Raw genomic sequence first — 21,762 nt, 5'->3', positions numbered from 1 at the left:
ATTATAGCCATGTTATCTATTGGTTTTAATTGGCTCATTGTGCCTGTTGGCCTGCTACTGGTAAGCACCCTACTGTCCCCTGCTGGTAACATTAACACAAAAGTCAATTTCTGTCAACTGTCAATGTCACAACTGATACTGTACTGGATGTAACAAATATTTCCTGGATGCTTAAAACTCATTCCAAGACAAAGTTGAATTTTAAAAAACTAATATCGGTCATTATCTCTAAAGCAAAACGACTCATGGCAAATTGATGTAGGAGACTAAGAACAGAAGAAAATGAATAAATATTGAGTAAAACCGTATTCATTTTTCTCCAGATTTAAGTGTTGGACACAAAACAAAGCATTACAAGTTATTGTGACATAGTGAATCTCAATATCATGATATGCTTTGAAGAACATGTCATATCTTTTGGCAAAAAGGACAATAATACATGGCATGGGCAGTAGCTCATTAAAAATAGTATCTCAAATTCATAACATTAAAAAGACAATATCAACAGCCAAATGAAAATACAAACAATAGCATAGAACAAAAGCACAGTTCCCGACACAAAATAATGTTTATAAGAAATAACTAATAAAAATTCAATTTACTACAGTAACTTGCAATAATGCTTTATCTGGAAACCAATAAGAACAAGAGCACATCCAAAACCCAGAACCAATCAAGCTGCGCACACACGCAAACCAATCAACATGCATACAGTACATACACTCAAACAAACCAAAGGTAAATCAGTCTGAAAACCATTACCACAGCATTATAAAAACACATCAAAACCCATGAAATGTAATAAATACTCAAATAAGCACTGTGTTTAAAGCTGAAATGTGTATCACTGATTAAATGACTACATTTGTGCGATATCCAGGTACAAATCAAATCAACAGTCAATATATTTGGGTAAAAAAGTGATTGGTAAATGATCAGTGTAACTGACATTCAATGATCAAATACCTAAATGTCTCCAAAACCACTAACTTCTTTAATCAGGGTGACAATTCTTACTCACAGTAAAAAAAGTATTAATATTTTGATTTGTCCCTTTAAGAAATATACCGAAAAGTTGCTCTGGTCATAATAACTCAACACCATGAGCTTATCTGTGTATGAGGCTATAATATAAAATCAGAATGTTTATCATAACCCAGTGTTTTATTTCCCCGCCTTTTCTGATTTACTCAGAATCATGATGGTTGTTAATGAAGCACACATATACACATACAGGACAATGGATGCCGTTATTTGATTCTCAGGTGAACTTCAATGAACCAGCTAAGTGTACACAAATAGAGAGACCAATGTCAATAGCACGCTGAAATCTCAAGCCAAAAGGAATGATACTAAGGTTCCTGTAAATTGGCAGTATGGGACAAGAACCACTGGGTCACGAAGACTGCGTCCCATGGACTGGGATCATCACGCAGGGTCAAAGTTCACTTGAACAGCTGTCCGCAGTAATAATAATATATGTTATTTTATATAGTACAGTAGCACCATTTTTTCTCAATCTCAACCACACCATTAGATACAGTGAGAGACTTCCAACAGACTCCCAACCACTGCCTCTGTTTGCCATGCGATGAGTGCTGTGTATCTATCTACAAGTGCTCCGGTGTAGAGGTCATGACCTCCCTATGTATATGGCTTGTGCTCATTATGGCTCCTCATTTCCCTTTACCCCTCCCTCCCTTCCTTCCTTCCTGCCTCCCTGTATATATACTGAGAACATGCTAACATCAGGATAATCTCCAACTGCACGCTCATCATCGTCACCCTGCTAAGGCGACTGAAACCGTCATTAGTATGACCTTAAAGCCAACAGTATAGCCTCTAGACCTGAGTTATGAAAACACTGGTCTAAAGCTTATTTCCATTCAAGAAATTACATGTTAGTTAATTTCTTGAGAAAATGAATGAGATGGTACAAGCTACTGCAGTGTACTGCAGATGGTATAAATACATGAAGATAAAGTCATTGCATCATTACGATAACGCAAAATGCCATTCAGCATCGTCTTTCAAAGAAAACAGGGAGGTGAACCCTTAAATATTTAACTAGTCTCTTAGTTGGTTCATAAATAAGCTCTTAGACTTAGAATTTTGAGATTCTAGATGACTTTGGAATTCAAATCAAGTCATCTCTGATCTTTCAGAGACTATCCCAATCTGTCATAGTTGAATTAATGTGCTTCCTTCTCCTAACTCTATTCCTCCCACTCTTCCCCCTCCTCCCCTTCTAGCGCTTTTCTAGCTTCGGGGGCAGTGTTTGGTGTGGTGGCTGTGCTTTTGAGTTTGTTGCAGCGGCAGAGGCAGCTGAGGAAGATGAGGAAGAGGATGAGCAAGAGGAGCTCCGTCGAGTCTCCACACCTGTACTTGTCATCTTGAGCTTGCGTCGCTTTGCAAGGGGGGCGTTGTCGACACTCTTCAGAAAGAAGCCCTCCCTCTTCCCCTTGTTGAACGCCTAATGGAGAGAGGATGTACATACAATATTATAAACTGGGTGGTTCGAGCCCTGAATGCTGATTGGCTGACAGCCGTGGTATATCAGACCGTATACCACGGGTACAACAAAACATTTATTTATACTGCTCTAATTATGTTGGTAACCAGTTTATAATAGCAATATGGCACCTCTGGAGTTTCTGGTATATGGCCAATATACCACGGCTAAGGGCTGTGTCCAGTCACTCCACGTTGCATTGTGCCTAAGAACAGCCCATGGCCGTGGTATATTGGCCATATACCACACCTCCTCTGGCCTTATTGCTTAAATATAACCTACCTATTCTATTACATTGCACATACACCTCCGTTATATTTCTCTATTGTCATTATATTGCACATACCCTTTATTATATTCCTTTATTATAGTGTTTTTTTTAAATATTGTGTTCTCTATTTGTTTTACTACTACATTTGACTTAATTTTTGATTGAATACTTTTTTATACAGTGGGGAAAAAAAGTATTTAGTCAGCCACCAATTGTGCAAGTTCTCCCACTTAAAAAGATGAGAGAGGCCTGTAATTTTCATCATAGGTACACGTCAACTATGACAGACAAAATGAGATTTTTTTATCTCCAGAAAATCACATTGTAGGATTTTTTATGAATTTATTTGCAAATTATGGTGGAAAATAAGTATTTGGTCACCTACAAACAAGCAAGATTTCTGGCTCTCACAGACCTGTAACTTATTCTTTAAGAGGCTCCTCTGTCCTCCACTCGTTACCTGTATTAATGGCACCTATTTGAACTTGTTATCAGTATAAAAGACACCTGTCCACAACCTCAAACAGTCACACTCCAAACTCCACTATGGCCAAGACCAAAGAGCTGTCAAAGGACACCAGAAACAAAATTGTAGACCTGCACCAGGCTGGGAAGACTGAATCTGCAATAGGTAAGCAGCTTGGTTTGAAGAAATCAACTGTTGGAGCAATTATTAGGAAATGGAAGACATACAAGACCACTGATAATCTCCCTCGATCTGGGGCTCCACGCAAGATCTCACCCCAGGGGGTCAAAATGATCACAAGAACGGTGAGCAAAAATCCCAGAACCACACGGGGGGACCTAGTGAATGACCTGCAGAGAGCTGGGACCAAAGTAACAAAGCCTACCATCAGTAACACACTACGCCGCCAGGGACTCAAATCCTGCAGCGCCAGACGTGTCCCCCTGCTTAAGCCAGTACATGTCCAGGCCCGTCTGAAGTTTGCTAGAGTGCATTTGGATGATCCAGAAGAGGATTGGGAGAATGTCAGATGAAACCAAAATATAACTTTTTTGGTAAAAACTCAACTCGTCGTGTTTGGAGGACAAAGAATGCTGAGTTGCATCCAAAGAACACCATACCTACTGTGAAGCATGGGGGTGGAAACATCATGCTTTGGGGCTGTTTTTCTGCAAATGGACCAGGACGACTGATCCGTGTAAAGGGGAAGAATGAATGGGGCCATGTATCGTGAGATTTTGAGTGAAAACCTCCTTCCATCAGCAAGGGCATTGAAGATGAAACGTGGCTGGGTCTTTCAGCATGACAATGATCCCAAACACACCGCCCGGGCAACGAAGGAGTGGCTTCGTAAGAAGCATTTCAAGGTCCTGGAGTGGCCTAGCCAGTCTCCAGATCTCAACCCCATAGAAAATCTTTGGAGGGGAGTTGAAAGTCTGTGTTGCCCAGCGACAGCCCCAAAACATCACTGCTCTAGAGGAGATCTGCATGGAGGAATGGGCCAAAATACCAGCAACAGTGTGTGAAAACCTTGTGAAGACTTACAGAAAACGTTTGACCTGTGTCATTGCCAACAAAGGGTATTTAACAAAGTATTGAGAAACTTTTGTTATTGACCAAATACTTATTTTCCACCATAATTTGCAAATAAATTCATAAAAAATCCTACAATGTGATTTTCTGGATTTTGTTTTCTCATTTTGTCTGTCATAGTTGACGTGTACCTATGATGAAAATTACAGGCCTCTCTCATCTTTTTAAGTGGGAGAACTTGCACAATTGGTGGCTGACTAAATACTTTTTTTCCCCCACTGTAGATGTTGCACTGTTGGAGAGGAGAGCTTGAGAGCGAGTAAGTAAGCATTTCATTGTAATGCGTACAATACGCTTTACTCTGCATTTGACAAATAAACTTTGATTTGATTGGGAGAGTAGAAAAAGACAATAAAAAATATATAATAAAAAAAGAACACAAGGAATGCAATCTATTGGTTATAGAAACGTATACTTTTTTCCCACTGGACTTGAAAAGAAATATGAGGTTAAGACTTCCATTACCTTGTAGGTGGCGTTGACATAGGAGCGGACGATGGGGCCGCTGGACTCGAGCACATCTGGGGTGCAGAGGGGGGTGGAGGATAGGATGGCCCCACCCTGCAGCCAGCTGTTCTCTCTCAGAGCAGACAACTTGAGACGCCTCTCTGGATCCACTGTCAGCAGCCCTGAACACAAACAGGGAGGAGGGAGGTTTAGAAGAGTTAGGGTGGAAAGGAGGAAGGGTTAGAAGAGTTAGGGAGGAAAGGAGGGAGGTTTAGAAGAGTTAGGGAGGAAAGGAGGGAGGTTTAGAAGAGTTAGGGAGGAAAGGAGGAAGGGTTAGAAGAGTTAGGGAGGAAAGGAGGGAGGTTTAGAAGAGTTAGGGAGGAAAGGAGGGAGGTTTAGAAGAGTTAGGGAGGAAAGGAGGGAGGAAGGGAAAGCCAAAATGAAAAATATGAGAGGTTGGGCGGGGAGGGGGGTTGCAGAGCGAGGGGAAAGAAAGGGGCAGAGAAAGCATGACAGAAAGGAGGAAAGTGAGCGAGGGTAGGGACAGATAAAGGGGGGAATGTTTAAAAGATCGAGTGAATGGAAAATGAATAATTGCATCATGTCAATGAGTGAATAAGGATACTGTAAGGGATGCAGAACATACCTTTCACAAGCTCTTTAGCCTCCTCTGACACACCCTTCCAGGCTTCTCCGGTCAATGAGAAGTCTCCCTCTTTAATTTTATGCATGATGTCAGCAGCATAAGATGAGGTCATCCCTGCCCGCTGCTGCTGCTTACTCTGGAAGGGCACCTGTCCTGACAGCATGGTGTACTGCCGGACAGATGGACACACACAGTCATTAATAACATCATAATAATTTGTTTTACTAATGACACATTACCGAGTCAGTTAGGAGTGTAAGTACCAGGATGACCCCAAGGCTCCAGAGGTCACAGGCCTGGTCGTAGCCGGTGCTGTGGAAGAGCTCAGGAGCAGCGTACTGCAGTGTGAAGCAGGGAGTCTGCAGGGGGGCGCTGCCCGCAGGGCACAGCCGCGCAAAACCAAAATCTATCACCTTCAGCACCGAGTCCTCCCCCTCGTCTGCAAACAGAACATTCTGAAAAAGAGAAAAGGAAAGAGAGAGCGAGAGAGAGAGAGAGAGAGAGAGAGAGACAGAGAGAGAGAGAGACAGAGACAGAGAGAGAGAGAGACAGAGAGAGAGAGAGAGAGAGAGAGACAGAGAGAGACAGAGAGAGAGAGAGAGAGAGAGAGACAGAGAGAGACAGAGAGAGAGAGAGAGAGAGAGAGAGAGAGAGAGAGAGAGAGAGAGACAGAGAGAGAGAGAGAGAGAGAGAGAGAGAGAAAGTGAGTGGGCCGTGCAGGAACAACACAGTCAACAGAAGGTTACAGTCACTGGCTGATGTAATGGAGCAACAAATGTCAATTTATTTTAGCCTGAACCAACAAAATAAAATCATAAACCTGATAGGCCATGCTTAGTGGTTTTTACAGCATTGCTAAAGACTTTGATCTCATCATACTCACTGGCTGCAGGCTTTGGTTGGTGCAGAGTACTATTGAAGCAATCTCAATGTGTTACTTTTTCCTGGCCATACATTGCTATAGAATATATTTAGACTCCCTCTCTCTCTCTCTGTCAGTGTGTCTGTTGGCCCACCTCTGGTTTGAGGTCTCTGTGCACCACTCCAGCCTCGTGCATGAAGCCGACAGCTGACACCAGGCTCCTGAGCAGCTGACTGGCCTCTGATTCCCCAAACAGCTTCTTCCTCTTGATCCTCTCCAGCAGCTCCCCCCCACGCAGCAGCTCCATCACCAGGTATGTATGGAACTGATAGAGGGGAGGGGGAGGGAGAGAGAGGGAGGGAGGATAGGGCAAGAATGGGGTGGGGAGGGAGGGAGGATGGGGAAAGAGTGGGGTGGGGAGGGAGGGAGGGAGGATGGGGAAAGAGTGGGGTGGGGAGGGGAGGGAGGATGGGGAAAGAGTGGGGTGGGGAGGGGAGGGAGGATGGGGAAAGAGTGGGGTGGGGAGGGAGGGAGGGAGGATGGGGAAAGAGTGGGGTGGGGAGGGAGGGAGGGAGGATGGGAGGGAGGATGGGGAAAGAGTGGGGTGGGGAGGGGAGGGAGGATAGGGAAAGAGTGGGGTGGGGAGGGGAGGGAGGATGGGGAAAGAGTGGGGTGGGGAGGGGAGGGGAGGGAGGATGGGGAAGAGCGGGGTGGGGAGGGAGGGAGGATGGGGAAAGAGCGGGGTGGGGAGGGAGGATGGGGAAAGAGCGGGGTGGGGAGGGAGGATGGGGAAAGAGCGGGGTGGGGGAGGGAGGGAGGATGGGGAGGGAGGGAGGATGGGGAAAGAGCGGGGTGGGGGAGGGAGGATGGGGAAAGAGCGGGGTGGGGGAGGGAGGGAGGATGGGGAAAGAGGGGGGTGGGGAGGGAGGGAGGATGGGAAAGAGCGGGGTGGGGGAGAGAGGGAGGATGGGAAAGAGCGGGGTGGGGAGGGAGGGAGGATGGGAAAGAGCGGGGTGGGGAGGGAGGGAGGGAGGATGGGGAAAGAGCGGGGTGGGGAGGGAAGGAGGATGGGGAAAGAGCGGGGTGGGGAGGGAGGATGGGAAAAGAGCGGGTGGGGAGGGAGGATGGGGAAAGAGCGGGGTGGGGAGGGAGGGAGGATGGGGAAAGAGCGGGGTGGGGAGGGAGGGAGGATGGGGAAAGAGCGGGGTGGGGAGGGAGGATGGGGAAAGAGAGGGGTGGGGAGGGAGGATGGGGAAAGAGCGGGGTGAGGGGGAGAGAGAAAATAATGAGGTTGTATGATGAGAAAATAGTTTATTGCTGCATGATTGATTAAGTTCCCCAATAAATTCCCCAAATGTCTAACATTATTGTGATTCAAGACCTGACACCTTGCAAGTAAACACAGGAGAAGAGAAAGAACGTGCCTGTCGTTGTCAGTGCTTGAACGTGCGTGCCTGTAGTTGTCAGTGCTTGAACGTGCGTGCCTGTAGTTGTCAGTGCTTGAACGTGCGTGCCTGTCGTTGTCAGTGCTTGAACGTGCTTGCCTATAGTTGTCAGTGCTTGAACGTGCTTGCCTGTAGTTGTCAGTGCTTGAACGTGCGTGCCTGTCGTTGTCAGTGCTTGAACGTGCTTGCCTGTAGTTGTCAGTGCTTGAACGTGCTTGCCTGTAGTTGTCAGTGCTTGAACGTGCGTGCCTGTAGTTGTCAGTGCTTGAACGTGCGTGCCTGTAGTTGTCAGTGCTTGAACGTGCGTGCCTGTAGTTGTCAGTGCTTGAACGTGCTTGCCTGTAGTTGTCAGTGCTTGAACGTGCGTGCCTGTAGTTGTCAGTGCTTGAACGTGCTTGCCTGTAGTTGTCAGTGCTTGAACGTGCTTGCCTGTAGTTGTCAGTGCTTGAACGTGCGTGCCTGTAGTTGTCAGTGCTTGAACGTGCGTGCCTGTAGTTGTCAGTGCTTGAACGTGCGTGCCTGTGCATTTCTATCATCATTGTGTACCTGATCAGTGTAGACCTCGTGCAGTTTGACAATGTTGGGGTGAGCCTCACACTGCCTGAGGGCAGCAATCTCCCTCTGAGTGTTCACTTCCATTCTAACAAGCAAGAGAGAGAGAGAGAGGGTTCAAAGGCATTCATACATTAAAGGTCAACAACACAAAGCACCTCAGTGCGCCAAACAGCCTATGAAACAGCTATGGTAATGCATTGGCTCTACCCCCTTAAAAAATATATAATAATAAAAAATAAAATAAAAAATGCCTTGGAATAGACATTAAAACACAGCAGCGTGAAGTGTGTAATTCATCATGCAGGTGTAGCAATGACACATTGCATTAGTGCGTGACAGAGTCTCAGCCAGCACCACGCCTCGGCTGACTCACCTGCGGCTGATGATCTTGACGGCGTACTCATGGCCGCTCTGGCGGTGTCGACACTTCCTGCACACAGAGAAGCTTCCCTCGCCCAGGGGCGCCCCCTGCAGGCACAGCTCATACAGCTGGAAGAACGTAGAGTCCTGCAGAGGACAAAAGAGGGAAGTCAAATACAACTGCACAGGAAACCGCAGAATGTGTCCAAATCTTACCCTTGTTCAATCTTTAAATTATTGCCTGGATGGATATTTACTAAAGCAGCTCAGATTGAGCTCAGGCCAACCAGCAAGACCTGACGTAATACATTCACCTAACAACTATCCTACAGCCATGTGAAGACTAGTTCCATATCTCTAACATAGCACTGTCTTTCCTACAGCCATATCAGGACTAGTTCCGTATCTCTATCATAGCACTGTCTTTCCTACAGCCATATCAGGACTAGTTCCATATCTCTATCATAGCACTGTCTTTCCTACAGCCATATCAGGACTAGTTCCATATCTCTATCATAGCACTGTCTTTCCTACAGCCATGTCAGGGCTAGTTCCATATCTCTAACATAGCACTGTCTTTCCTACAGCCATGTCAGGGCTAGTTCCATATCTCTAACATAGCACTGTCTTTCCTACAGCCATGTCAGGGCTAGTTCCATATCTCTAACATAGCACTGTCTTTCCTACAGCCATGTCAGGGCTAGTTCCATATCTCTAACATAGCACTGTCTTTCCTACAGCCATGTCAGGGCTAGTTCCATATCTCTAACATAGCACTGTCTTTCCTACAGCCATGTCAGGGCTAGTTCCATATCTCTAACATAGCACTGTCTTTCCTACAGCCATGTCAGGACTAGTTCCATATCTCTATCATAGCACTGTCTTTCCTACAGCCATGTCAGGACTAGTTCCATATCTCTATCATAGCACTGTCTTTCCTACAGCCTTGTGAGGACTAGATCCATACCGCTAACATAGCACTATCTTTCCTACAGCCATGTCAGGACTAGATCCATACCGCTAACATAGCACTGCGACGGACAGTGGCTGAGCCCGGCCGCTCTGCTCCCATCTGGCCCTCCATGAAGTCCCCCATCACCACGTTCTTGTTGAACAGAATGGAGGGAGCAACGAAAGAGTAGCCCTGAAATGGAAGAGAAGAGTCTTATATGTGGAGGGACTATCAAAAGGTTTCTTTCTGTGACAATGTAGGCACAGAGTATGTATTTAGCGTATTGCAGAGGGTAGGGTGTAAGGGATACCTGGAACAGTCGATCTGTGCTTGGTGGGGTGCTGGCTGGAGAGTAGAGAGGATTCATACCAGTGAACTCCTCAGCAAAGTTCCCTGTATCCAGCTCACTCCGGATCTCTGGTTTGAACGGGCTGACTACCTTCTTCTCAGCCAGGTCTGACCAACTGAGACCCTATGAATATAGAGCAATGGGAGGAGAATGGTGAAAGGAGAGTGTGTGTGCGCGCGTTGGGAGAGAGAGAGGGAGTGAGATGGGCCTAGAGACAGAGCGAGAGGCAGGAGGGAAGACGAGCACCTTGAAGAAGGCATGACTCTTGATGTCGTCGGCCCCTCGTGGCCCAGAGCCCAGTCTCTTGTGGGGGTCTTTGACCAACAGCTTCCTCAACAGGTCCTGAGCCACGGCGCCGATCATAGAGGGGAACGGCGGCTCGCAATGTAAGATGCGCCTGAAAGGAGGGCAGGAGGGGCAGACCGAAAAATTTAAAGAGTGAATAACAATCACTGTATACACTGTGTAAACACAGCCCTAATTATAAGCCAACCATTATGGCCATAAAGAACACGATTGCAAAGCAACACATTAACATATTTTCTAATTAAGCTTCAGCCTTTGTTTCACAAAGGACGAAGCACAACTAATTTCTTTGTTATTGTACTCAGACAGCAAGATAAAAGAGAGGTTGAAAAGAGGCACCTTTACAATCGATGTCATTATTTTGATAAGTTGCAGAGGGCTACAGACAATGATGACAGAGTGGGATGGAACCAGTGTATGTGAGGAGGGGTGGATGGCACACAGCACTCACTTGGACACCTCACTCTGGGAGTTCCTCTCCCCCTCCAGGGTGAATGGTGACGCCCCAGTCAGCAACTCAAACATCAGGATCCCCAGACTCCACCAATCTACTGACTGGAGAAAGGTAGGATGACAAAATAAAAGAAAGATGACTATTTGTGTTCTACAGTAATTGATGGCTAATGAAACACTGTAGCTCACAGCACCTCCAAAGTTCTCTCCCTGAGTGATGGGTTAACTCTTACCTTTCCATGACCAGACTTCCCCCTGATGATCTCTGGAGCCATGTACTCTATGGTGCCACAAAATGAATACGTCCTTTCCTTCTGTAGTGAGGAAAATAAACGTCTCAGTCTGTAGTAACCTAACGTAGCAGGCGTAAAAGAAAACGTCTGAGCGGAGTTCCCACATCCGGTTTTCAGCGGAAAAGGAAGCTAGGTTGAATTAGTTGTATCCCTAAAAATCGGATGTTGGCAACTCCGCTAAGACTAGTCTGTAGTGACAAAAATATATGCATGCATGGATACATACATGCACAGATTGCGTCCACACAAAGAGAGGCATCAATGAAAAAGGGTTTCTTTTTTTACGCACCTCCTCCTCCAGGAACTCTTTGCTGAGCCCAAAATCTGTCAGCACTAAATGTCCCTCGCTGTCCAAGAGGATGTTCTCTAACTTGATGTCCCGGTACACGATGCCCAGCTGTACGAGACACACCGAGCAGGAAGTTACATACACAGGATAACATACGATTAACAGAGAGGATAGAATCTAGCCTACACATAATAATAATAATAATAATAATAATAATAATAATAATAATAATAATAATGTAAGACTAACATGTAGGAAGTAAATAGAATGGAATACCTGCAAGGTAATGTAAAGGACAGAAATGCTTAACAACATACCTTGTGGAGGTGCTCCAGGGCCAGGATAATCTCCCCGATGTAAATCCGCACCTCTTCCTCAGAGAAGTGATCCCGCTGGTACAAGTGTGTGAACATCTCCCCTCCGCTCACATAGTCTATACACACGTGCACAGATACAGACAGATACATATAAGACTTGAATAGACAAACACAAACCACACACATACACAGGCATATAGACAGAAACATACAGTATACACACAGAGGGACACACTTTCAGCACTTCAAGGTCATAGGCGGAGAGTTCCATGTATGGGTCTGTTTGACCCCGCGCTCACCCAGGATGAGATGGAGCTTGGTCTGTGTCTGGAAGGCGTAGTGCAGGGTGACCAGGAACGGGGACTGGCGGATGTGCTCTAGCACCTGTCTCTCTGTGCGCGTGTGCTCTGCAGTCTTTGCCTTCTGAACAATGGCTGCTTTCTTCAGCACCTGAGACATTATCATCAACAGTCAGTCAACCCGCCCATACATTCTCCCTACATCTGACAATGTCAATGCTTGGGTCGTCTTTGGTCCAATGTCACAGATGATACAGACTCACCTTCATCGCATACAGCTTCCCTTCATCATGACCACTGTTCTTTCTGACCAGAAACACTTTCCCATAGGCTAGACAGAGACACACAGGACAGATTGGAAAATGTTGCATCACATTTGATTGTAGCCCCTACCACCCACCCAGGAGCCTCCACTACATTTAGAATGTTCCACAAAAAATTGACAATAAAATTAAGTTATCCAGGTCTCCAATAACACCATGACCCTATGCTATGAACCCCAGATCGGTGCAGTGAGACTCACCTCCTGTGCCCAAGACTTTGAGAAGCTCAAAGTTCTCCATGCCCACTCTCTCAGTATGGCCTGTGAGGTTTGCTGGCATCGGGGAGAGAGTACAGTATAAGTGCTTGCACGCACACAACACACGCTCATGCACACACACACTGAGGAAACATCTGAGCACTGTAAACTGTGATTATTTTGTGACACCACAACAAACATGATTGATGGTCTGCTTGCATTCATCCATTGCTGTGGTCCCAGGTGTCGGTCATAGAACTAGAATGAATAGAACGGGCTTGGAACCTCTAACCCTGGCAATTTGACTGGTAAACTAATATATAATGTTCATTCAAATGATATTAACAGATGTGGTTCATGCAATGGAATGTATTTTTTGTAACATCAGTAGAACTGAATCAACAAATCACAGCACATATTGATGGGTACACTTCCTGCTTTTACTTCCTGCTTTTACTTCCTGCTTTTACTTCCTGCTTTGCTCCTCTGGGTACACTCGCAATGTCCGCCCATTATGCCATCATTGACTTGAATTGGGGAAGCCTGTTCTATCATTCATTAAAATACTGAGGGGCAACATTTACCCAAAGTGTATAGCATCTTTACATCCTTTGGCAGATTCAAATAATAAATTATGAAACAGTACAGTTTAATTTGATGGTTACTTACCATTGGTGATCTCATGTTTGACAGTACAGGCTTTCCTCCGGATCCCAGTATCGGAGTCCTCGCTACTACTACTATCCGAGCTGTATCCAGACATTTCAAATGTTTATGTGGCTACTCTTCAAAATAAATAAACCGATTTTCTTGTGTTTTCTATAATAACCTCAGACGCATCAGAAAAAGTTTAGCCTTAATGTAAGAATTAATTTGAGAGCCGTTGCATGCATTGTAAACATGGTTTTGTTGTTTTATTTTCTAAACAATATCATTGGTACACTTAATCCCCTATACATTCTGCTGTTCCGCCTAATCTAAAGGCGCACATTGATTTTCACAACACGCCGGCCAATAATAATCGTCCGAATCAGGAATCACAAAGCAAGGCTTGACTAGTACTAAAACGCAAATACTAGCTAACACTGTACTAATATTCAAACAAAATCGTAAATATGTAGCTAGCTAGATAACTGTGTCCACCATAGGAGGATCTCTCTAGCACGGACTTGGTTACAATATAGCGCCGAACTGACCAGACAGCGTTTAGCTGGCTACATAGTAGCGAGTGGCCTATCTCTTGCTAGCTAGCTACGTTTTGCAACAATATTTTTGACCAAATGAAATTAGCAACTAGCTAGCTACTCATTTGTAGCTATGCTAGCCGGTTAGAGACAATTACAACTAGTTAGCTAACCTTCAGTAATACCACGAAACTATGTAAAACCTCGGTAACTTCACAACCTAACTGTTAACGTTAGGTAATTACAAAGCTAGCTATCCCGGACAGAGCTAGCTAACGTTAGCTAGCTTGCTGACTATCGGTTAATTTTAATTTAATAGCAAGCGTACTGTTAATAGATAGCATGTTGCGAATAGTTATTTTATGCTATTTCGTCCGGATAGGATGTGACACACGCTGAAGATATACCCCTTTTGAAGTTATTTGACAACGATGATTGTAAAAGTAGGTTAGCTGGCTAGTTGATGTTATTGCTGGAGTAGTCCATAGTACGGAAGCCGCAATGTCAGAGCTTTAGGAACTTTTTGGAGAGAGACCTGTTGGTTAGACCGCTTAGAAGTGGGCTGCTACAGCCTACAGGTAATACTTTCAGCTCTACTAACTACTGGAAATTGTGCTGATAATAATGAGAATAGCTAGCTAAGTTATTTGACTGTGGTGATGATGATGGGGATGACGGTGATGGGGATGATGATGATTATTGTTATGATATTGATTAATTATCAGCTTTAATAATCATTCAGTAATATTATCTAGTAGGCCTACACATAATTATTCCCAGTTGTTTAATCTTATTCCATATAATGCTCCTTGTATTTCTGGCTTGCATAATAAACCACCAGTTATTTAATATTACTCCATATAATGTTCCTTGGTTGTATTTCTGGTTTGCATAATAAACCACCAGTTGTTTAATCTTATTCCATATAATGTTCCTTGGTTGTATTGCTGGTTTGATTAATAAACCACGTCTGTATGTATCTCTTCTCCACTGCATGGCCCTTCTGTACGATGACTGCTGGGGCAGCAGTTGGAGTATTATCCCCGGGATTAGCAGAGTTGTGAAAGGTGTCAGGACAGAGGACAAAGACATAGCCCTACTCACAGCTTTCATTGCATTACTGACATCAATCATCATCTTCATAATCCTATTCCTCCCGCTGACTGACACTTAAGGAGCGCAGAATAACTGATTAATTTACAAACGCACCCTTAGAGAGAGGATGAAGGAAGTGAGGGTTACAGGTCGAATGAGAGAATATGAGAAAAATAAAGTGTGTGAGCAAAGTGTGGGTGGGTGGCGGGTCAAAAGGTGGAAATGGTAGTTAAAGGGAAGCTGGTCAAAACAAAGACACAGACAAAATGACAGAACTCCACAAATTAATTAAAAACTTTAACCTTTAATAATTCTCTGACATAATAATTCTGTAATAAAGTGCTGTGTATGTCATATTGCTGAGGGTTACTTAGCAGAGCATTGAATCTTTCTACAGTCAGCTTTACATTGCTGTTAGTCTTTACGCAAAATGTAAAATGGTTATATAGTGCTTTTTAAAATATTCCTAAAATGTTTTAATGTTGATTAGCGTCTTCATCAATTTCATATAATTCTATCCCTTAGTAACTGGATATATCTTTGCATTGTTAAGTGTCAACCATAATATTGTTGTGGTATTAACTGTTGAACACTGCAATGGTGAGGTGGAAATAACCGTGCCTGGCAACCCCCAGTTATAAAAGACAAAATTACAATAATGTGTTTTTTATTTCTCCTTTGGGGAGTATATGTAATTGATTAAACATCGAATAGCTTCTTTAATCATGGAGGATTTTGGAGGGGTTTGGGGTGAGGTTAATGTGTTTAATGTGTGCCTGTACTGTGTGTGTGTGTGTTTATTTGTGTGTGTTAGCGTAGCCATGGGTACCTAAGACTGGGGTGCGTTGTCCCCGGACAACTGATACAAAAATATATTTGCCCTCAAGTGACTGAAATAGATTACAACATTCATGTCACTTGTTTAGACAGAATTTCACAAACTCGGTCCTGGGAACCCCAAGGGGTGCACGTTTTGGTTTTTGCCCTAGCACTACACAGCTGATTCAAATAATCAAAGCTTGATGATGAGTTCATTATTTGAATCAGCTGTGTAGTGCTAGGGCAAAAACCAAAATGTGCACCCCTTGGGGTCCCCAGGACCGAGTTTGGCAAACACTGCATTTAGGGTTAAAACATTAAACATAGAAATACATCAGCATTAAAATGGATTGTGATGTCAAAGAAATACCAGATTAATTGATCAGTGTCTAGTTAGATTATTTATCACCCAATAAAATGCCAAGTTTGTCCCCTACAACACCCAGTCTGAAACATTTAGATTTCTCCACTTTATCTGGCGGGGGTCGCCTAAGCTTCAGCGTCCTCACTGCCCACCTGGTTCAGCTGAAGAAAAACCAGCACAGGAGTCACATACTCCATGATCGTCTCCTTCACCCCTTTCTCCAGCAGGTACCCCTCGGTCTCAATCTCAGTGTTCTCCTGCCCTGCCACCGCCTCCATGGCTGTCTGCAGGTACCGCAGACTTACCAGCACAGATGACTGGAGGGTAAGGATAGGAGAAGGGAGAGAAGGGAGAAAGGTTATACAGGAGGATGGTGGATATAATGTATCACTCAACAGCGAGCTACAAGTATATCTGACAGGAGTCCGTGGGCCTTCTGATTGCCACACAGGACATTAGCTGACTTTTAGGTGTATAGGTTGATATATACTTTATATCTTTACAGTACCTGGACCAGGAAGACGGACAGCACCGCAGCACCAATAGTGTTCATCAGGCCCATGTAGTAGTTGACCAGAGCTTCCCTGCAGCCGCGGATGTAGATGTTGAGCTCCTCGGTCTGGTGCTCATAGCTGTAGTGGGCTGAGTTGTTGGTGAGGCGGTCCTGGATGCAGGGTCTTGGGGAGCTGGGGTTGCAGCAGCTGAAAGGGACCCCGTCAAACAGGTAACGCCCGTCCACATTGCTCTTAACACGGCTAAAGAAGAAGAGAGGGGGGAAGGGAGGTATATAGACAATTAACGGTCTACATCATGCCTTTGTATCACCTCAACTGCCTCATTTCCTATAACCTTAATGATTTATTTAAGTTATAATCTGACATAGGATTCTTCCTTTACCAAAGACTGTCAGACTGCTCCCAGTCCTCTAATACTCACTCCTTCACTTCCTTAGAGCTGAAGTCTAGGTAGCGGTTGCTGATCCACTGGACCTCGAACCAGTCCTTGAAGTCGGTGTTTCCGCAGCAACGGAACTCCATCTGCAGGCGGTCAATGGTCTGTTTCTGGAAGCAGCGGCCAGGGGTGTCTGTGTCCTTGTAGAAGCGGATGCCGTTCTTCAGACCGATCTTCAGGGAGGACTCCAGGTTCCCCTTCATTGCGTAGCTCATGATCACGGCCGTCAGCATGAGGAGGGTGAAGAGGAGGGAGACACCCCAGTAGGGTTGCATGAAGGTCTTCCAGCGGGGGAAGCGCCCGGCGTCCAACGCATCCTGGCACATACGCCCTGCGAAGTAGTTGATACCCAGAGAGGCCAGACCCACTATCATCAGGGTGTTGGGCACAGCATGGATCTCTGTGTTGTCCATTACCTGTAGGCAGAAAGACCTCATGCATAAGTGATACAGGAAACTATACAGTATAAACTGATATATTAGGCTCTCAACCCATTGATCCCATATTTAAGTAATAGTGAACATGTAGAGGTCAGTGAATAATCTCATGGTTTACAGTGGGGAACATAACTAAAGGTTATATTGTATATTGGAGGAAATCAATTAGGTTGTTTATATTTTCACTGAAATTGAACATAAGTATTTGCTGCAAAAAGGCTGTATTGAGAGTAATTTTGTTTCTGTTGATGTATTCAACAAGTGCAATAGTTGATAGTATATTATTCCAAATACTGTAATCTCAAGAGACAGATGATGAATAGGATCATAATAAAACTGTCAATCACTCAGTCACTCATCTTATCCCTATTATCAGCTTATCACTGGTATGCTCAGACCATAGACAGCTGCCCCCTGTTCATAACGTTCACACCTAACCACCTATCCAACAGATCTATAGATACCTCATCCCAATCTCACTCATAAAAGCATTATCAAAGGCTCCTGAATTCTGCATGAGATGTTATCTTCAACACTCCAATGCATTTCATTGTGTCATCTTGAAACACTCAAAAAATAAACTCTTAATTTAAGCTCCAATACACTCAAATAAGCTGTAATGAATTTCCCCCCTTTTCACCCTCATGCTTTTCGTGCAGTTTATGACCAGAAGTTTACTAGTATCACTCTTTGATTCAGTCATACTGTAGAACTTCACTGAATACAGCCCTAAACATCAGAGGAAGACCCTGAGAAAGTGAAGCTTATGGATAAGTCATATGTATTGTATTGGAAACACCCCAGTGGCGTTGTACGCTCTTAGAAAAAAGGGTTCCAAAAGGGTTATTCGGCTGTCCCCATAGGAGAAACCTTTTTGCATCCAGATAGAACCCTTTCTGGTTCCAGGTAGAACTATTTTGGGTTTCATGTGGAACCCTCTGGGGAAAGGGTTCTACATAGAACCTAATAGGCTTCTACCTGGAACCAAAAATGGTTTTCAAAGGGTTTTCCTATGGGGACAGCCGAATAACCCTTTTAGGTTCTAGATAGCACCTTTTTTTCTAAGAGTGTACAGTGTAAAGCTGTACGTGTTTAGCCTACCTCTGCCCTCCTGCGGAGCTCGGTCTTGAGGAAGCAGCCCAGGGTGAAGGTGAACGCTCCGGCCAGTGTGGCCATCCAGGAGAGCAGCCACAGACCCTGGGCCAGCTTCACCCTCTTCTCGAAAGGGAACTTCATCTTCATCAGCACCATGGTGGTGGTGGGAGCCCACGGAGGCTCCGAGGGTCACTGGGAGAAATAAATGAGGAATGTGGTGATGAAGGGATGATGAGTTGGATCAGAGGGGAAGGAGGAGAGTGCAGTGACTGACTGCTGGAATGATCTGAGAGAGGCGACCTGGAAAGGGTCGGTAAGGTCAAAGGTGAAGAAGAGTAAGTCTGGAAAAACTTGAAGTGCAACAGGTAGAATTCAGAATTTGAGATGGAGTTAACTGATTCCGATGAGTGTTTCTCAAAGGAGAGACGGTAAAATGATTATTGTAGGAGAAAGATGGGTTTGTAATCCAAAAGCAAATAAGGAATAATCCGACCAAAATGGTGGGAAGAAATAAAAGCCACAAAATACTGAACGTTGTATCTTAATTGGTATCTCCTGGATTTGTTAGTGGCGGTGTGTCAAAGTTCACCTACTTGATCCCCCCAAAAAGTGATGAAAGAAAGTGAAGGTGCCCCTTCAGTCCTGTTTTAGCACCTGTGTGCCCATGCTTAGGTAGCTGAGACACAATAGATTTGGACAATGTTGGACGTCTGGAGAGTCTTAGCACTAATCTCGCACCTGTCCTATTAAACAGGCCTTTCCAATTGGAATCCAGGCCACTGTCTGGTCAGCAAAGCTAACCTCCTTTGAACCAGCGGTGGAGACATGGATGAGCTCTGACTAACCAAATTGAAAATGACGGGGCGATAGATATAAGCATGGGCACTGATACGTCTGCCACTCTATAACCTGTAACCTCTCTGAAATGTTAGCATGAAGCTAATAACAACTTTTTTTTAAATAATGTGTATTGGCTTGCTCTCAAGCACTGTGGTCAACATTTATTGGTGATTGATATCAATTTTGATTACATTGATATAGTCAAATAAATATCTGAAGACCCTAAATCCATATGTTTTACTAACACATCTGGTTATCAGGAATATACTGTAAAGCCTGAAAAGGATGCAGGTAAGCACTAGTGAAAATGATGTACAAGGATATACTGTATCAGGTTACTCTTCTTTAATGGAATTGAGAGAGGGAAGAAAGAGAGAGAGAGAGAGAGAGAGAGAGAGAGAGAGAGAGAGAGAGAGAGAGAGAGAGAGAGAGAGAGAGAGAGAGAGAGAGAGAGAGAGAGAGAGAGAGAGAGAGAGAGAGAGAGAGAGAGAGAGAGAGGGAGAGAAAGTGAGGATAATCCTGTCTAAAGCTCCTGTAACAGCCTCAGCAGGATGAGTTTAAACTCTAACATGGAAAACCATTTACAGCCTAAAAACCTAAGATAGATAGAGGACATGGACTTCTCTGTTTCCTCAGTGGTTTTGTGACAGTAACACCCATTTTAAACTGCCATGATGTGGCTTGCTCTTGACAACCCAGAATTAATCTACTTTTAGTCATTCATGTGACACACACTATGTGTTGTCACTAGTTACCACAGCCACAACAATGGCTAAACCCTGCCTATTTCTACCATTTCCCTTCTTAATATCTGATTTTAAACCTAACCTTAACCACACAGCTAACCTTATGACTATCCCTAACCTTAACCACACAGCTAACCTTATGCCTATCCCTAACCTTAAATTAAGACCAAAAAGCAAATTTTTGTTTTCATGAATTTTTACAATATAGCCAATCTTCACTTTGTGGCTGTGGTAACTAGTGACGACCATAAAGAAGGTGGACTGACATGACCTTATGAAAGTACATCAGTGTTAATAAAACCTTAAGGACAAGCCAACCCCTAAGTTAAGATAGCAAGCGTAAAAAGTCCCCAGACCCGTCGCCAGACCTCAGTCTTAAGGGGGGCATATGAAATGCATGGGAGGGCAGGGCACAATTATTATTAGCCTACAGTACGTATACGTACTCCTGAGTGGCGCAGTGGTCTAAGGCACTGCATCGCAGTGCTAACTGTGCCACTAGAGATCCTGGTTCGAATCCAGGCTCTGTCGCCGCCGACCGCGACCGGGAGACTCATGGGCGGTGCACAATTGGCCCAGCGTCGTCCAGGGTAGGGGAGGGAATGGCCGGCAGGGATGTAGCTCAGTTGATAGAGCATGGCGTTTGCAACGCCAGGGTTGTGGGTTCGATTCCCACGGGGGGCCAGTATAAAAAAAATATGTATTCACTAACTGTAAGTCGCTCTGGATAAGAGCGTCTACAAAATGTATATTTAATAAAAAATTCCCTCAAGTGGGGGGGGGGGGCACAAGCATTTTTGGGGGCGGGCCCGGCCCTCTATGGCCCGCCCATAGCGACGGGTGTGGGAGTCCCCACATCCGTTTTTCAGGGGAAATGGAAGTTAGGTTGAAAATACTGTATCCCTGGAAACCGGAAACATCCGCTTAATTTCCGACCCCACTAAAGTGCCATGAAAAATGGGTAGAAAATACATTTACTCATATCTCAGTAAAACTGCTGCAAGCAGAGAAACCATAAATCAAAGAGAGGCTCTCCTTTGTGATAACTGACTGACTGACTCTCCTCCCCCTCAATCTAACGCTGTCACCTTCGAACATATTCAACTGAATCAATTATGCTAGATGTTTTATGTAATTATTTGATGTTAATAAATGAGAAAATTATAGATGACTATATTTATTGAGAACATTCAGACACATTTATAGTACACAACACGAGGATAAAAATACAGACAGTAGCAGCTGTACAGCGCTAAGCCATATCACACATGGTTTATTCTAATTAAGTTCAACCTAGGGAATTAGAACAAGGTGAAATATGGTGATAGCAACCGCCATTTCTAAATAATAAATATGTAATATATGCTGTAAATAGTGGAAATCTATCTATCACTGGTCCTGTAATACACCATGGAGGATAGAGGTATGGATTGGAGGGGGAAGCAGCAGAGGGCATTGTGGCATAGTCATCACAACACACTGTGCTTTCCTCACATTTTGACATGTGACACAGTGACTATGATTTTGGTTGAAAATAGAGATATATGTCACCAACATATGCTAGGTTGAAGATAACAATATTTATTTTATAGTATTTTTTCCACCTTGCCTATATGCTTCTTCCAATCCATCCAACTATCTTTACTATGGTCACCAGGGGGATATCCCTACAGAACAAAACAAATGTCATGTGGCATAATAACATTGCTTATACTGTATCATACATACAGTTGAAGTCGGAAGTTTACATACACCATAGCCAAATACATTTAAACTCAGTTTTTCACAATTCCTGAA

General features: G+C 44.3%; 2 protein-coding genes across 2 annotated transcripts; both read right to left on the bottom strand.

The window, feature by feature from the left end:
• Positions 1–308: 308 nt before the first annotated feature.
• Positions 309–14,273, bottom strand: LOC121541862 (ribosomal protein S6 kinase alpha-4). Its single transcript, XM_041851202.2, has 18 exons — positions 13,104–14,273; positions 12,438–12,509; positions 12,178–12,245; positions 11,915–12,065; positions 11,616–11,731; positions 11,299–11,406; positions 10,950–11,030; positions 10,715–10,818; positions 10,204–10,354; positions 9,919–10,080; positions 9,675–9,800; positions 8,670–8,803; positions 8,288–8,381; positions 6,451–6,621; positions 5,698–5,889; positions 5,435–5,603; positions 4,807–4,970; positions 309–2,473 (listed from the first exon to the last, which is right to left on the bottom strand). The coding sequence occupies exons 1-18, from the start codon at positions 13,195–13,197 to the stop codon at positions 2,249–2,251; spliced, it is 2,382 nt and encodes a 793-aa protein (XP_041707136.1). The 5' UTR covers positions 13,198–14,273; the 3' UTR covers positions 309–2,248.
• A 1,510-nt stretch (positions 14,274–15,783) lies between these two features.
• Positions 15,784–19,103, bottom strand: rom1a (retinal outer segment membrane protein 1a). The gene is made up of 4 exons (XM_041850185.2): positions 18,386–19,103; positions 16,833–17,263; positions 16,405–16,651; positions 15,784–16,213 (listed from the first exon to the last, which is right to left on the bottom strand). Exons 1-4 carry the CDS (start codon positions 18,533–18,535, stop codon positions 16,022–16,024), a joined length of 1,020 nt encoding a protein of 339 aa, XP_041706119.1. The 5' UTR covers positions 18,536–19,103; the 3' UTR covers positions 15,784–16,021.
• Positions 19,104–21,762: the final 2,659 nt, after the last annotated feature.

Source organism: Coregonus clupeaformis, chromosome 27 (assembly GCF_020615455.1).
Source record: "Coregonus clupeaformis isolate EN_2021a chromosome 27, ASM2061545v1, whole genome shotgun sequence".
Classification (NCBI taxonomy): domain Eukaryota; kingdom Metazoa; phylum Chordata; class Actinopteri; order Salmoniformes; family Salmonidae; genus Coregonus; species Coregonus clupeaformis.
Note: the sequence above shows the minus strand (reverse complement) of the source record. Positions and strands in the feature narration are given on the sequence as shown.